This window comes from Octopus bimaculoides, chromosome 27 (genome assembly GCF_046866305.1).
Source record: "Octopus bimaculoides isolate indiv1 chromosome 27, ASM4686630v1, whole genome shotgun sequence".
Taxonomy (NCBI): Eukaryota; Metazoa; Mollusca; class Cephalopoda; order Octopoda; family Octopodidae; genus Octopus; species Octopus bimaculoides.
The window spans coordinates 3,008,338-3,027,018 of record NC_142954.1 but is presented as its reverse complement, the minus strand read 5'-3'; the positions used below and the strand labels follow the sequence as shown (position 1 = coordinate 3,027,018).

General features: G+C 42.2%; 1 protein-coding gene across 5 annotated transcripts in view; it reads right to left on the bottom strand.

The window, feature by feature from the left end:
* The window catches only part of LOC106871147 (transcription initiation protein SPT3 homolog), a 104,623-nt gene that overhangs the window by 28,164 nt on the left and 57,778 nt on the right, over positions 1-18,681 (bottom strand). For all 5 annotated transcript variants that reach the window (XM_089343645.1, XM_089343647.1, XM_089343646.1 and 2 more), the window contains 3 exons: positions 9,530-9,614; positions 8,070-8,156; positions 5,461-5,560 (listed from right to left, as the gene is read on the bottom strand). In XM_089343645.1, the coding sequence (XP_089199771.1) occupies positions 5,461-5,560; positions 8,070-8,156; positions 9,530-9,614 (272 nt within the window). The remainder of the gene's footprint in view (positions 1-5,460; positions 5,561-8,069; positions 8,157-9,529; positions 9,615-18,681) is intronic.

Here is an 18,681-nt window from a genome sequence, read left to right as displayed (position 1 = left end):
GGTGCCAAAATCCGAAACCATTATTATTATTATTATTGTTGTTGTTGTTGTTGTTGTTGTTGTACTCCCTTTTTGCCCTTTATCTTCTGGAACTGCCTCGACCACAGTTGTTTACCTTGGCAGTAAAAGACCAGCAATATGCGGATGTCAAAGAGAGTCACCTCACCTTGTCATTATCCTCAGCGCCGCCGACACCGCCTACCTCCCACCACCACCGCCACCACCACCACAGGCACCTCCCCCACCAGAACCAACAACAACACCAACAACGACAACTAGTTTATGAGAAGAACCAGTGATTCCTTATTTTTGTTTTATCTTTCTTATTTTCATTTTATGGTTCCGCCTATCCTACGTCAACACCTTCCCCCCCCCCCACCGCGCCAGCACTGGCACCACCGCGATCCCGACATGACCACCAGCACCAAGAACAACAACAACAACAGCAATAACAATGATTATAACTAGCTTATGGAAAGAGGCATACCTTGTTATTTTTTTTGTTGGGGGGGGGGGCGTTGCCATTTTATTATTTTGTATTTCTTGTATCCTACACCAACACAACTGCCAGCACCACCCCACCCACCGTTGATGCCGCCGCTGCCATGGCCACCACCAACAACAACGACAACAACAACAAGTTTATGGGAAGCAGCATTCCTTGTTATTTTATATCTTACGTTTCCTACAACACCTCGGCCGCGACCCGCCCACGACCACCACCTCCAACATCGCTCCTACCACTGCCTCCACTATTGGTGCCGCCACCACAACAAAGGGCAGGAAACACACAAGAAGAAGAAGAAGAACAACAAGAACAAGAACAACAAAGGTGCCAACACATGTAAAAAAAAAAAGTACATAAACTGCGATGTAATGTGACCTTCCTTTCCAAATGCCGCCCCTGCCATGCCCCTCCAACCTCCTCCACCTTTTGCAAACCTTCTAAATGCTCCTCCTCCTCTGCTGCCACCCCTACTCCCACTAACCCCTACAAAACGCCCCCTAATTCCTACATCAATGACCAACAAAACAAAAGAAAAAAGAAAAAACAACATCAATTAAATTCTACCAAAGTCGATCCAGGAATATTTTATTCAAATTTCGAAACATTTTTCTTCTTCATCTTCTTCTTCTCCTCAACATTGATCTGGTATTTAAAGAGTTTCGGTAGGGTTGATGATGATGATGATGATGATGATGGTGGTGGTGGTGGAGATGGTGGTGGAGATGGTGGTGGAGATGGTGGTGGTGGTGGTGGAGATAGTGGTTGTGATGATGGAGGTGGTGATGATGATGAGGTTGGTGGCAGTGGTTGTGGTGGTGGTGGTGGTGGTGGTGGTGATTAAGACGATGAGGATGATGGTGGTGGTGTTGTTGGTGATGATGATGATGATGACGATGATGATGGGGACAATAGCAGTAGTGCTGGTGGTTTTGGTGGTGGTGGTGGTTGTGGTGATGGTGGTTGTAGTAGTTTTGGTGAAGGTCATGGTGATGATGGCAGTGGTAGTGGTGGCTTTTGGTGGTGATGATGATGATGATGATGATGATGATGATGATGATAGCAGGGGTGTTAGTGATGATGGTGCCAGTTGTGGTGCTTGTAAAGAGTGTTGTTGTGGTTATGGTGGTTGTAGTGGTGACGGTGTTGGCGTAGTGGAGGCGATGGGTAAGGACAAGGTAGTAATAACAGTAGATGTGATGGTGGTGGTGGTGGTGGTGGTGGTGTAAATGTTTGTGGTTGTGGTTGTATTGGTAGCTGTGACAACAGAGGTGTGGTGCTGGCACAATGACAATGAGGTAGTGGTGACACTGGCGGCACAGAGCTGGTAAGGCGCTTGTATGGCGATGGTGAGTGGTGCTAACATGGTGGTGGTGGTAGTGGTGCCGGTTTCAGTGGTAGCTAACCGTGGTAATGGTTAGGAGGTAGCACATAAAGAGAGATGTGGCAACAGCAACAACAACAACAATAATAATAATAATAATAATAATAATAATAATAATAATAATAATAATAATAATGGTTTCCAATTTTCGTCACAAGGCCTGAAATTTGGTGGGAGGGGACAAGTCGATTACGACGACTCCCAGTGTTTCACTGGTACTTAATTTACCGACCCTCAAAGGACAAATGACAAAGTCAACCTCGGTGAAATTTGAACTCAGTATGTAAAGACGAATGTAATGCCACGAAGCATTTTGGCCGGCATGCTAATGATTCTGCCAGCTCGCTGCCTTAAATAATAATACTAATAATAATAATAATAATAATAATAATAATAATAATAATAATAATAATTCTAAAAGCACAAGGCCTGAAATTTGGCGGGAAGGAACTAGTCGATATCACAGACCCCAATGTTGAAATGCTGGGGTTGATGAAATTGACCAATCCTATCCCACCAAATCTTAATCATAAAAATAATTTGGGGGAGGGGGCCAGTCGATTAGATTGACCCCAGTATGCAACTGGTACTTAATTTATCGACCCCCCCCCCCCAAAAGGATGAAGGGCAAAGTTGACCTCAGCAGAATTTGAACCCAGAACGTAAAGACAAACGAAATATCTCTAAGCATTTTGCCCGGCGTGCTAACGTTTCTGCCAGCTCACCACCTTGAGATGACAATAATAATAATAATAATAATAATAATAATAATAATAATAATAATAATGCTTTCAAATTTTTTGCACAAGGCCAGTATGTATATATATGTGTGTGAATGTGTGTATGTATAAATATGTGTCTGTATGTATATATGTATATGTGTGTGTATGTGTATATATATATATGTGTGTGTGTATATATAAATATGTGTGTGTATGCATGTGTAAATATGTATATATGTGTATGTGTATGTATATATATATGTGTGCGTGTATGTATATATATGTGTGTGTGTATATATAAATATATATGTGTGTGTATGCGTGTGTAAATATGTATATATGTGTACGTGTCTGTATATATATATATGTGTGCGTGTATGTATATATATGTGTGTGTGTGTATATAAATATGTGTGTGTGTGTGTGTATAAATATATATGTGTGTGTAAATATGTGTGCGTGTAAACAAAAAAAAAACATTGGAATAAATAAATCACAAGTCAGCAAAAACAACCGAAGATAGGAACAACAACAACAACAAAAACTACTACTACTACTACTACTACTACCACCACTACTGTGACAGCAACAACAACAGCAACAGCAGCAGTAATATTAACAACAGCATCAATTGCTACTGTGGCAATAATCCCAACAACAATAGCCACAACTACTGCTGCTGCTGCTGTGAAAACATCAGTGACAACAGCAACAACAACAACAACAACAACAACAACAACAACTACAATGATATTAATGACAGCAGGAAGCAGCATCCTCGTCAATAAAATCGAGAATAATGATTAATAATTACATCTCTCTGTTCACATCAAACGAGAGTTAGAGGGCCAAGATAAACAACAACAACGATGACAACGATGACAACAACAACAACGACAACAACAACAACAGCAATGACGATGATGACAAGAAAGGCAAAGAGAGCGAAAAAACTAAAACTAAAAAAAAAAAAAAAAAAAAAATTAAAAAATCGGAAGAAAAGAAAACAAAAAAAGAGCAAAGAAAAAAAAATTACATGAGGAGATGAAGAAAGCAAAAAGACTATAAAACTACATCAATGGATTGATCCGAAACACAGCGCATGGGAAGGGGATGGAAAAGTGCCTTGCTCACATCTGCCCCCCCATCCTCGGTTTTATGTTCTATTGAAGAGACCAATGTAACGCACACGTGTGACTATGTGTATGTTTGTGTACATACATATATATATATATATATATATATATATATATATATATATATATATACATACATACACAAACATATCTAAATATATATATATATATATATATCCATATATATCCATACATATCCATATATATCCATATATATCCATACATATATATCCATACGCGCATATATATGTATATATATGCAGATATGCATCAGTAACCCCTGCACTGATAACTGATCCTTCACTCAGAAACCCAGCCTCCACAAAAGAATTTAAAAAAAAAAAACCGTATCTTCTTCCGGGCCTGTATTTGTTTCTGGTTCAATGGATTAACCCTTTAGCATTCAGATTTCTCTGTCAAATGTAATCCTTATTTATTCACATTATTTTGAATTAATCATGGATTAACTTATAGCTTTGAGATTTCAATGGCACAAGGGTTTATTTTTACAGCGATATTGTGGGGTAGGTGTGACAGGCTGGACCTGGCCAGTTTGAAACTAAGACAAGTGGATTATTTAGGCTGGATATAACCAGTTTAAATGTTGAAGCATTAATTGTGCATTATCTTGTAGTTTCAAAGTGGCAAACTGGCAGACACATTAGCATGCCAGGTGGAATGCTTAGCGGTATTTCGTCTGTCTTTACGTTCTGAGTTCAAATTCCACCGAGGTCGACTTTGCTTTTCATCCTTTGAGGGTCGATGAATTAAGTACCAGTTGCGTACTGGGGTCGATCTAATCGACTGGCCCTCTCCGACAAAATTTCGGGCTTTGCGCCTAGAAAAGAAAAGATTATCATGCACTTTCAAGATTTCGATGATGTGGTTGTGTCTACTTCTAGAATGACATTGTAGGACATGTGTGAGAGGCCAGAAAAACAGGGAGAGAGATTATTTGGGCCCTATCTGGCCAGTTTGAACATAAAATGGGCAGAATATTTGTGCTGGATGTGGTCAGATTAAATGCTAAAAGATTAACTCTTGATGGTGGTGGTGGTGGTGGTGGTGGTGGTGGTGGTGGTGGTATTAATGGAGGAAGGGGAGGAGGAGGAGGAGGAGAAGAAGAAGAAGAAGAAGAAGAATGAAAGAAGGAAAAAAGACGATAAAAGACTGCAGAGACATCTTTGATCACAAAGCTGATGAAGGGTTAACAAGAACACCATGAAGGAATGGCAAGATCGAAGGAAGGACACACTAAGTAATGTAGCTGTAGATGACACCATGTTTGAATAACAGGCTGGATGGTCATGGCTGGGATACTTTCGATCGGAGTTCTATAGGATCCTAGGGTTAATAAAGAAAATTACAGCATCATTATCATCATCATCATCGTTTAATGTCCGCTTTCCATGCTAGCATGGGTTGGATGATTTGACTGAGGACTGGTGAACCAGATGGCTACACCAGGCTCCAATCTGATTTGGCAGAGTTTCTACAGCTGGATGCCCTTCCTAATGCCAACCACTCTGAGAGTGTAGTGGGTGCTTTTACGTGCCACCGGCACGAAGGCCAGTCAGGCGGTCAAAATCAACAACAATTATAACAACAATGACAGTGACAACAACAACAACAACAATGATGAAAGCAACAACAAAAACAACAACAGTGACGACAACAACAACGACAAGAATATTAATGAAAGCAGTGACGTACATGCTTCTGTCTGCTCATCCTCTTCGAACCCGGTGCCTCGTAACGAAGAACTCTTCAGGTCTTTCATCTTCATGTATCGTAAGAGACGTCGCAGCTTCACCTGTGGACGAACAACAAAGGAAAACGAGATGGATGAGGAGGAGGAGAAGCTTTCGGGAAGCAATGGAGGGTTTGGGTTCAGTCCCCATTTGCAGCACCTTCGATCACAGGTTCTCAAAGTGGGCACTATAACCCCCTGCCTCCCCCCCCCCCGGTGGGCGCTGAGATGGGGCACTGGTGCCACAGGTGGGCACTGGTGCCAAAGGGGGCGGTAGAGAAAAAGGAGGCATCGGGAGGAAGATATCAGAGAGGGTTGGGGTTAGGTTTAGGCTTACATTAAGGACAAGTGCATATAAGGGGAAATACTACAAAGATGCAGGGCTGAACAATTATCTCAAGGGACCAGTATCAGGGCTAACCCAACTGACTCAGTTCTCCAGCCTTCAAGTATGTCAGCAAATCACTCCAAAATATTTCAAAAGTGATGGTCATTAGTAGTACCGGTGGAGGTAATGGTGAATATGCCAGAAGATGTGGTAGTGGTGGTGGTAGTGGTGATGGTGGCGTGTGGTAGTGGTGACGGTGAGGTGGCTTGTGGTAGTGGTGACGGTGAGGTGGCTTGTGGTAGTGGTGACGGTGAGGTGGCTTGTGGTAGTGGTGACGGTGAGGTGGCTTGTGGTAGTGGTGACGGTGAGGTGGCTTGTGGTAGTGGTGGTAGTGATGGTGGCAATAATAGTCAGTAGTGGGGGTGCGGTGGAGGTGAAAATGGGAGTGGAGCTGATGGCAGTGGTGGTCGTTGTGGTCATGGTGACAAGAGGCGATAGTTGTGCTTGTTAGGGGTGGCTTTTGGTGATGGTGGTGGTGGTGGTGGTGGTGGTGGTGGTGGTGGTAGTGGTGCAGGTGTGAAAATCAAAGTAATTGATTTTTCTAAACTCCTTAACCTGCAATGCCATGGAAATTGTGGAGGAGGAGAAGGAGGAGGAGGTGGTGGGAAGGATTGACACCAGATGAGAGGCATTGTATTATATACACACACATATGAGTATGTATGTATATATGTATGTATGTATGTATGTATGTATATATATATATAGATACATGTATATATACGTATATTATATGCATATATACATAGATATATATAATATATTATATATATATATGTACATATATATATAAATATATATATATTTAAATATATATATACATACATGTACGTGTATGTGTTTGCATTTGCGTGTATATACATATATATATATATATATACACACGCATGCATATATAAAGGGGGGGCAGGGGGAGAAGCAGTGGGTGTGAGAGGAAGGCAGCCAACATTGTTCAAGGTTTATGTATTTTGTTTATCTTTTTTTTTTCTCAAGTTCTTTGTCTTTTCTTTTCTTCTTTTTTCTTAACCCCCCCCCCCCCACCTTTTGTATCGTTTAAATTGTTTTCTCTTTCTTTCTCGTTTGTTTTCTTTCATCTTCTTCATTATCATTCCGCTAACAATACAAAGTTTGACCAATGAAACAGGTTCAATTAGCTGCACCGACTAATGAGTCTAATAACGCCACATGACGATGACGATGACGATGACGATGATGATGGTGATGGTGATGGTTTAGCTAATTGGTGTCGTATCAATAAAGTCAAACACAGAATGAAACCGAACCGAGAAATGGTGAAGGAATATGAATGAAGTTTTCCGATTGGCTCGTTAGTGTGGTCAGCTGATCGCACATGTAATGAGCTGACAATGGTTTGTCTTTACATGGTCGCACAACATGTTCGAAATGACAACCAAGTCACAATGAAATCCCACACTGACTATTTTGACAAAAGTAGCAAATGAAGTAGTCCTAAACATATCATCATCATCATCATCACCATAGGCACAGGAATGGCTGTGTGGTAAGAAGGCGGCAGCGAGCTGGCAGAGTGGTTAGCACGCCGGGCCTAATGCTTAGCAGTATTTCATCTGCCGTTACGTTCTGAGTTCAAATTCCGCAGAGGTCGACCTTGCTTGTCATCTTCTCGGGGTCGATAAATTAAGTAGCAGTTACGCCCTGGGATCGATGTAATCAACTTAATCCCTTTGTCTGTCCTTGTTTGTTTCCTCTATGTTTAGCCCCCTTGTGGGCATTAAAGAAATAAGTAGCTTGCTTCCAAACCACATGATTCAGGGTTCAGTCCCACTGCATGGCACCTTGGGCAAGTGCCTTCTACTATAGCCTCAGGCCAACCAAAGCCTTGTGAGTAGGTGGAAACTGAAAGAAGCCCATCATATACTATTTAATGAAGATTTTCTTTCACCTGCGGATGTAGCTTCAATTCTGCATTTTTTTTTTTTTTGAATTTTGCATTAATGTGCAAACCAGGTGGGAAAGGTTTTGTTAAAATTGATTCACAGAGAACCAAGAAATCTTAAATATCAATCCTAAGCTATTAGCATGGTTCTGGGTGTAGTTGGACAGACATACAGATGGATAGAAGGATAGATAGCTGGATAGATAGATAGAGAGAGAGAGAGAGAGAGAGAGAGAGAGAGTGAAAGAGAAAGAGAGAGAACTTACCTTATCTTTTCTCAAAAGAAATAAAAAGTCTTCAAGACTGATGAATCGACCATTTCTCTTTGCTGCCATTTCTGAAGCTTGGTAAAGCTGGTTTGGGGAGAGACAAATAGAGAGACAGAGACTGCATGAGAGAGAGAGAAGGGGGAGGAGAGAGATTAAAAGAAAGAGAGAGGGAGGAAATGAGAGAGAGAGTGTATGAAGGAGAAAGAGAGAGAGTGTACAAGATGAGAAAGAGAGACAGAAAGAGCAAGAAAACCAGAAAGAGAGACAGAGAGAGAGAGAGAGGCAGATAAAAACAGAGAGACTGAGTGAAAGAAAATTTGTGAGAGAGGGAGGAAAGAGAGAGAGACAGAAAGAGAGACTGTGTATGAGGTGAGAAAGAGAGACACACAGACAGACAGACAACAAAAGAGACACAAAAGCAGAAAGAGAGAGACCGTGCATACGAGAGGGGAGACAAATAGAAAGAGACAATGTGTGTATAAAAGAAGAGAGAGAGAGAGAGAGAGAGAAGCTGTATATATGATGAAAAAGAGAAAGAGAGGGAGTGTGTGTTTGAGAGACAGAGAGAGAGACAGACGGACAGACAAACAGACAGAAACTGATCAAATGTCACACAATAATTAAATCAGGGTTAATATATTAAATGTAACGAGTAGCAAATAGTTAATTAGAAATAATTATGCGAGAAGGAGAACTTCATTAAGACCAACTTCCTGTAAGGATTCATAATATTCACTGGGGGGGGGGGAGAAGAAGAAGAAGAAGAAATGGTACTAAAATAGCCACTAGAACTGCTAGAAATTGAAACCGTGTTTTCTTTTATTAAAGAGTATGGCTCAGTGGTGAGAGCATCTGGTTCACAATCATGAGGTAGTGAGATGGGTTCCCAGACCAGGCTGTGTGTTGTGTTCTTGAGCAAGACACTTTATTTCATGTTGCTTCAGTTCACTCAGCTGTAGTAATGAGTTGCGACGTCACTGGTGCCAAGCTGTATCAGCCCCTTTGCCTTTCCCTTGGATAACATCAATGGTGTGGAGAGGGGAGGCTGGTGTGCATGGGAGACTGCTGGCCTTCCATAAACAACCTTGCCCAGACTTATGCCTCGGAGGGGAACTTTACTTTTACCCTTATAGCATAGTGACTATAATCCTGTATACACAGGTTTCTGAGACAAGACAGACAGACAGAGAGGAGGAGGTATCCACAAATTGGTGACCTGGTCCAGATGCTTTTTAAGAGAAGTGGCGATTGGAGTAGCTCTGGTCTTTAAAAGCCATCTGCTGAGGAATGTAATGTTGCTGTTTCAGCTTTATTAGACTTCATCAGAGCATGTTCTACTTAGCTGGCAAAACTAGAAGTGAATGTATGTATGTACGTAATGTGTGTGGAAAGAGATAGAGTACAAATAGAGAGGGGAAAAAAGAGAGAGGAAGATCAAGTGAAGCAGGTTAACTTACAAGAAAGACCATCTGTGAGTGAACAATCTCCTGGAGGAGTGCAGCAGACTCGTGCAGTGGCTTACGACAATCGCCAAAACCATGCCTGGGAAAAACAGAAAGAAAACAAGTGTGAAACATTAAATCATCATTAAGAACAATGTATAATTAGTAATTAAAGGTAGCTTGACAGCAAGAGAACAAAATAGTGACTCTGTGTAGCTGCTGGAAATAGCAGTCAAAATGAAGGACAGTTGGGAGAGTGTAGTTCCTGATATACATACATGTCACAGGTAGAATAATTTCAATCGCACACACACACACGAGTGCATGTGCACACACACACACACACACACACAAGTAAGCCCACAGGTGCAAAATAAGGTGAGAAAAATAGCATACAAATACCATTATGTTAAGTTAAAATATTATTTTATTAAAAATGTAAAAACTTCACAAATGTTTCAGCAAACAATTGTGATAACACAGGTCAGTAAAGAAAATTTTTTAAAATTGTAAGTATATATATAACCGTTTATGGATACCACTTCAACAAATAATCACTCAAGACTGATGGAGCAACTACTTTAAAAATAATGGTATTACACACACACGGCACAAATGAAATCACTTTAAACTTGCTAAAATAATATTCGGGATGCCTTTATTTCTACTAAGTATAGATGCAGATGTGTTACCTAAGATTAATTTTGAGGATCTGATTCAAAGACTTTGCAATTCAAAAAAGTAGGAGGAAACTTTTCAAATATAAATAAAATGGAAGTAGACAAAAATAAACATTATTTTCCATCTTATTGTTAGTTTTATTTCGTTTTGAAAAATTAAAATTTATTTTATGGTTTGTTAATGTTTATATTTTGAAGGACATAATCTTTTATGGGGGCACCAAAATCTTTTACGTGCTTAGGGCCTCATTGGGTCCTAATCTGGCCCTGTGTATATACTAGTGTGTATATAAGGATGTTACATCATCAGTGAATTGCCTGGAGAGCAAGGATTTGTACTGACTCCTACAGACTTGTTAATTAATATTCCACTTTCCCTAGCAGTATTGAGTGCTTCGTTTCAATTAATTGCATTTCACTCGTCTATGAAGTTACTATTCATTGTATATACATGCATAAATACACACACATACAGACACACACACATATATATATATATATAATTACATATCTGTATATACACATAAACCTCTACACACACAAACATATATATATATATATATACACACATACAGACATGTATATGAATATATATATATATATATATATATATATATATATATATATATATATATATATATATATATATATATATATATATACACATACACACATATATAGATATATATATGCACATGTACATGTATAAAACATGTATATACATATATATGCATACATATGTATGTATATGTGTGCATATATATATATATATATATATATATATATATATATATATATATATATATATATACACACGCACACACACACACATATATGTATGTACACATACACACATATCCACAGCGATACACAAAAGATACAGATGATGCAGATCAATATCTGATTGGCTCAAACAAAAGATTGGCTGATAAGAACAGGTCAATAGGAGTAAAGAAGAATATATATATATATACAAGAATATGAGGAAAAAAAAAAAAAAGAAAGGAAACAAAGGAAGAAAGAAAAAAGGAAAGAGAAGAAAAGAAACATTTGCCCTTTCTCACCATCACAAATCTGTGTAGGACAATGAGACCAGAAGAATGAGATAAAGGAATAGATGAGGGACGGAGGGACGGAGGGAAGGAAGGAGAGGGGGGGGGGGGGGGGGAGAATAGAAAAATGAAGACAGGAAGGTAATCAGAAGAAGACAAAGAAGAAGAATGAAGAAGAAGTGGAGAAGGAAAAGGAGAAATAATAATAATAATAATAATAATCTTTTCTACTATAAGCACAAGACCTGAAATGTTAGGGGAGTGGCCATTTACTTACATCGACCCCAATATTCAACTGGTACTTATTTCATAGACCCTGAAAGGATGAAAGGCAAAGCCAACCTCGGCGGAATTTGAACCCAAAACACCTTAATAATAATAATAATAATAATAATAATAATCTTTTTTACTAAAGGCACAAGGCCTGAAATTTTGGGGGAAGAGTCCGGTTGATTAGATCGACCCCAGTATGCAAGGGGTACTTAATTTATTGACCCCGAACGGATGAAAGGTTAAAGTCACCCTCGGCAGCATTTGAACCTAGAATGTTGTCAACAGACAAAAAAACCTCCGCAAAGCATTTTGCCTGACATGGTAATGGTTCTACCAGCTCTCTGCCTTGGTAATCATCATCATCATCACCATCATCGTTTAACGTCCGCTTTCCATGCTGGCATGGGTTGGACGATTTGACTGAGGACTGGTGAACCAGATGGCTACCCCAGGCTCCAATCTGATTTGGCAGAATTTCTACAGCTGGATGCCCTTCCTAACGCCAACCACTCAGAGAGTGTAGTAGGTGCTTTTACGTGTCACCTGCACGAAGGCCAGTCAGGCGGTACTGGCAACGGCCACGCTCGAAATGGTGTCTTTTATGTGCCACCCGCACAAGCCAGTCCAGGGGCACTGGCAACGATCTCGCTCGAAAATCCTACGGAAGCCAGTCAGGCGGTACTGGATAATAATAATAATAATAATAATGAGAAGAAGAAGAAGGAGAAGAAGAAGAAGAAGAAGAAGAAGAAGAAGGAGAAGAAGAAGAAGGAGAAGAAGAAGGAGGAGGAGAAGAAGAAGAAGAAGGAAAACAACAACGACAGCAGCAACAATTAGAAGGAAAAAGGAAATATCAGACATCAATGAAAGAAAGGTAGATGAGGAGGAGGGGAGGAGGCAGAGGGGGGGAGGGAATTATGAAGGAAATTATTAAGATTACAAAAGAATGAATCGCCTCTCCCCCTACCCCCCCCCGCCCCACCGCTTGCCCCCCCCCCCCACATCTTGTCTTGACCAGTCCTCCTGACTCATTCTCTCTCTCTCTCTCTCTTCAAGTCATTATACATCCATGTATTGTTAAACATTGGTTTAATGAGGGGAAACCAGGGAACCCAGGACAACGGTGGGGTGGGTGGACGGTGGTTTGGTATTGGTTTAGGGGTGGCGGCGATGGAGGTGGTTCTGGCAGTGATTGGTGAGGGTGTCAGTGGTGGTGGTGGTAGTGGAGGTGGTGGTGGTGGTGGTGGTGGTGGTGGTGTTGGTGGCAGTGGCAGTGTTGGTGATGGTGGTAGTGGTGGTGTCGATGGTGGTGATGAGGGTGGCAGTGGCGGTCCTAACAGTGATGGTAGTGGTGGTGGTGGTGGTGGTGTTGGTGGTAGTGGTGGTAGTGGTAGTGGTGGTGTCGATGGTGGTAGTAGCGGTCCTAACAGTGATGGTGGTGGTGGTGGTGTTGGTGGTGGTTTGATATTGGTTTGATGGTGTTGGTGTTAGTAGTGGTGCTACTAATTGTTTGCTGGTAGCAGTTGTGGTGGTGGCATTGTTCTAAGTGGTGGGGGTCACCAGGATATTGATTGTGGTGTTAATGACGGCGCTCTTGTTAAAAATTGTGGTGTTTATGGTGGAGCTATTAATGGCACTGGTGCAGGCGCTGGTGGTGGTGGTGGCCAATTGTGCTGTCTTTATTGTAGCAGCGGCAGTGGTAGTTTTAATGATGGTTGTAGTATTAGTGGTGGCAGTAGTTGTAGTAGTAGTGGGTGGCGGTGGTAGTAGTAGTAGTAGTAGTAGCGGTGGTGGTGGTAGTAGTAGTAGTGGCGGTCGTAGTGGTAGTGATGTAGTGGTGGTGGTCGTAGGTGGTAGTGGTAGTGGTAGTGAAGTGGTGGTAGTAGTAATAGTAGTAGTAGTGGTGGTGGTGGTGGTAGTAGTAATAGTAATGGTTGGTAGTAGTGGTGGGTTCTCATTCCTATGGTATTTTTCCGATGGCATAGTGGTTAAGAGCACAGGCTACTAACCCCAAGATTCCGAGTTCAATTCCAGACAGTGACCTGAATAATAATAATAATAATAATAATAATAATAATCCGATGACAGCACCGCATGATTGGCATCCATGCTAGTGGAACGCTAAGAGCACCATTCGAGCGTGATCATTACCAGTGTCGCCTTACTGGCACGTGAAAAACAACATTCGAATGAGGTCGTTGCCAGTGCTGCTGGACTGACTCCTGTGCAGGTAGCATGTAAATATCACCTTTTTGAGCGTGGCCATTGCCAGTACCGCCTGACTGGCCCTCGTGCTGGTGGCACATAAAAGCACCCACTACACTCACAGAGTGGTTGGCATTAGGAAGGGCATCCAGCTGTAGAAACACTGCCAGATCAGATTGGAGCCAGGTGCAGCCTTCTGGTTTCACCAGTCCTCAGTCAAATCGTCCAACCCATGATGATGAACTTAACAACATCAGAAAAATACCTTAGGAATGTGAACCCAGGTTCGAAATTTCCCCAAGACACCTGATGAAGGCTGGAGGGTATATCAGCCGAAACGTTGTGTTAACAACAAACAAGATGAGGACAAATATCCATCATAGGTAAATAATGTAAATAACTTGTTGCATGGTCAGGTCATTGGCCACTAATCCAGGACCCTGCAACTAGGCTTGCTTGGTGAGGATGGTCACTAGAAACCTTTTTATGAGTTTTATTTTCTGTTTATGAGTTTTTTGTTTTACGAGCATTCTCTGGGAGCGAAGTTTGTTCCATGCTAGCATGGGTCACACAAACACATGTATGTGAGGCACTGTCTTTAACAGTTGAATGCCTTACCTGTTGCTAACCCTCCACCTGTTTTTTTTTTCAACCAAGGGATCTTTTTCCCTAATTCCATCACCACCACCACCACTGCCACCACCAGTAATGGCAACATCAACAATATAAATAAATAAAATCAGCCTCTACTGGTGATAGTGCTGGTGGTGGTGGTGGTGGTGGTGGTGGTGGTGGTGGTGGTGGTGGAAGCAGTGGTAGGTGGTATGGAGCAGTGGGTGTGGTGCTGCTGGTTGCAGTGATGCTGGTGGTTACGGTGATGGTGGTGCCGGTGGAGGTGGTGGTGGTGGTGGTGGTTGTGCAGTGATGCTTGCTGTGGTGGAGGTAGCGGTTGTGGAGGTGGTTACAAAGCTGCTGGTGGTGGCATTGGTGGTGGTGGTGGTGGTGGTGGTGGTGGTGGTGGTGGTGGTGGTGCTGGTCATTGAGTTTGTGATGGTTGTAGTGATGGTGGTGGTAGCATTGGTGATGCTAGTAGCAGCGGTGGTAGAGGCGGTGATTAGAGTCGCCAGTGGTGGCGCTGGTGGAGCAGTGTTGGTCGTTGAGTTTATGGTGATTGTGGTGGTGGAGGTGGTAGTGGTAGTGGTAGTGGTGAAGACAGTTATGTTGGTGCTGATGGTGGCGGCGGCGGTGGTGTCGGTTGTAATAGTTACCAATGAAGAAACTAGTATTGAGATGAATGGTGGAGGTGGCGGCGGTGGTGGTGGCGGTGGCGGTGGCAGTGGTGGTGGTGGTGGCAACAGCATCGGACAATGGGGTAATTGTTGCCGTCCGTGGTGATAACGATGTTCATTAGCGTCTCGATGGTGGTCAACAGTGGTATTGGTGGTAGCACGGTCATTAGCGGAAAGGTGATGGCTGCGGTACGAGTGGTGGCGGCGGCAGTGGTGATGATGGTGATGGTGGTGGTGGTGGTGGTGGTGGTGGTGGTGGTGGTGGTGGCAGCAGATCGATACTGTATCAATACCGAGGTAGACATAATGACAATGATAGTAATGATGATGACAATGATGATGATGACGATGTTGGTGGTGGTGTGGTGGTAGTGGTGGCAGAGGTGCAGGATCGATACACTATCTACATTGAGATGATGATGATGATGATGATGATAGCAATTATAATGATGACGATGATAGAGATGATGATGATGATAGTGGTGGTGGTGGTGATGATGATGGTGATGATGATGATGATGATGATGATGACGACATTGATGTTAACGGTGATGATGATTGAGAATGAGAATGACGATGATGATGATGATGATGAGGATGATGGCAGTGGCTATGTTGGAGACAGGTGTGGTGGTGGTGGTGGTGGTGGTGGTGGTGGTGGTGGTGGCGGTGGTGGTGGTGGTGGTGGTGCCGATTGAGGTGTTAGCGGCGCTCATTACAGCATTTATTGGTCGTGTTGGTGTGGTTGTGGCACTGGTAGTGGTGGTGGTGGTGGTGGTGGGTGGCATAGTGGCATACCCTGATTCAATAACAACAACAACAATGATAGTAAAAAAACAAATGCCATCATCACCATTATTATTATTATCATCATTGTTTTTCTTATTATTATTATTATTATTATTATTATTATTATTTTTTTTTTTTTTATTATTATCATCATCATCATCATCATCATCATCATCATTATTATTATCATCATTTTTTTTCTTGTTATTGTTATCAACATCGTTATTGCTATTGTTATTGTTATTATTACTATTATTATTATTATTATTATTATCATCATCATTGTTTTTCTTCTTCTTCTTCTTATTATTATTATTATTACTATTATTATTATTATTAGCATCATTACCATTGTTATTTGCTGCTGCTGTTGTTGTAGTCGTTATTGGTTAGCTGTTAGGTATCACTGGCCAATTAGTGGCCGGGCTCGAGTGGTCGGAATTGTTCAACAGAAACTTGAATGACTTAAAAGGAAGGAAAAGAGAGAGAGAGAGAGAGAGAGAGAGAAGGAAAGAAAGACAAACGAAGACAACAGCGACGGGTGGGGGGGGGTTGTGTGCGTGAAGGGGGTCGGGGTGAGGGGTCGGGGAAGTAGAGATGGGGAGCCGGAGGAGGGCGAGGAGGACGACAGCTGTGGAAAGTCTCAAGCACTGGTTTATCTCTTGTCCAAACGACCGCGACAACAACACCAACACCAACGGCAACGGCAGCGAGGACACCCGGAGCTAGGAAGAGGAGGAGATGGAGGTGGTGAAGAAGGCGGAGGAGAGGAGGGGTGGGGTGGGGGTGGGGGTCGTTTAAGACATGCAACAGCGGTTGTGTCTTTTGTTGCCGTCGTCGTCGTTGATCAGGCAGACCCAGGCCTATGGTCATAGACACTCCAGACATGACTGTCCCGACTTTGGGACGGTTGGTGGTGGTGACAGTGGTTTTCGGTGATGGTGTTAGTGACAGTAGTATTGGTGGTGGTGGTGGTGGTGGGAGGGTGTGGTAGTGGTGATGGTGATAATGATGGTGGTGATGGTGGTAGTGGTATTGGTGGTAGTGTTAGGGATGACAATGATTATAGTTGTGGTGGTGGTCGTGGTAGTGATGGTGGTGATGGTAGTGGTGGTGGTGGTGGTTGTGGTGGTGGTGGTGGTGGTGGTGGTGGTTGTGTGGTTTGATTGATATTGCTTGTGGTGATGTTGGAAATAGTGAACATACTAATACTGGGGGGGGGGGCATGGCAGTGATGATGTTGTAGAAGATGATGAAGAAGATAAAGATGATGATGACGATGAGAAGGAGGGAGAGGAGGATAGTAATGGCAATGATAGTGGTGACAATGATGATGATGATGATGTTGATAATGATGTTGATGATGATGAAGATGATGCTGGTAGTAATGATGAAAAAGAGGAGGAGGATGGTAACAAGGGTGATGATGATGGTGATGATGGTGATGGTGATGATGGTGATGGTGATGATGATGACATCAACAATTAATTGCCACCCTAATTAGCAAAATAACAAAGAAAGCCCGATGGAGGGGGGTTAAGTCGGAAAGGACAAACGGTGTGCAAATCGATCGCTGTCGTTGTACCTACTGTTTAGCCCTAGGTCAGTCCACACTGAGTAAACATACGACCAAAGGCATTCCGGCCATGACGAACACAAATCTGGCAAGTGGCGGGGGGGGGGGGGTATATCTAGGATGCCAATGTATTGTCTCCTGGGTCGGGTGTGACTTGAGTGAGATTTGGCTGCTATATCTAGCAGATCTCTAAACCTCGTACAGGTTACTTTGGTGGCTGGTTGCAATACTTGGTGGTCGATCATAGCACTAAAAATAGCAGTGAAATCTCCCTCAAAAACCACAACCCTGCTAGAAGGTCCCGTTATATATCGTGTAGTGTTCAATATCTGAATATATAACGTCTGGAGAAAAGTGGGTATGGCCATGGCTGGAACTTTGATCACAGATCTACTCAATGAGGACTGACCTAGGGTTAAACACCGATAATAACAGTAATAATGGTTGATGAGCAGACTGTTTGTCTATGATGTTGCCCTTCGTCAGGTTCTCTTCGTTAATTAGCTAATTAAGGCAGTGATTAATTAGTGTCATCATCATCATCAATACCATCACTACCATCGCCATCACCATCATTGCTGTCATCATCATCATCATCATCACCGTCATCATCGTCATCATCACCACCATCATCAGCAACATCATCACCATCGTCATCACCATCGTTATCACCACCACCACCACCACTCCCACCATTACCCCTACCACCACCACTGCCACCATCACCATCACTATGACGACGACAATGACGATGACCACCACCACCACCACCACCGCTGCCCTAACCACTGGGCCATTGCGCCTCCACACCAGGCGAAATGCTTAGCGGTATTTTGTCTGTCTTTACATTCTGAGTTCAAATTCCACTGAGGTCGACCTTGCCTTTCATCCTTTCGGGGTCGATAAATCTTGTGGGTTTGAGGTCGAACCCAGACCCACAAAAGTTAACAAGTGAAACAGAGACAGACAGAAACAAGGAAAATGTCCCTGGTATTTGAATACTACACAAATATGTTTTTAAAAAGACTTTTCATTTAAATTTGCTAAAATTTGTTATCCACATTTACTGCTGAAAAGATCTCAAGGTTCGAAACCGGTTCTGTAATGTTCTTTATAAAAGTATTTTACCATTTTCTACTTTGTCTTTTTTCCATTTATATATATGTATATATATATATATACATATAGGTGTAGGAGTGGCTGTGTGGTAAGTAGCTTGCTTACCAACCACATGGTTCCGGGTTCAGTCCCATTGTGTGGCACCTTGAGCAAGTGTCTTCTACTATAGCCTCGGACCGACCAA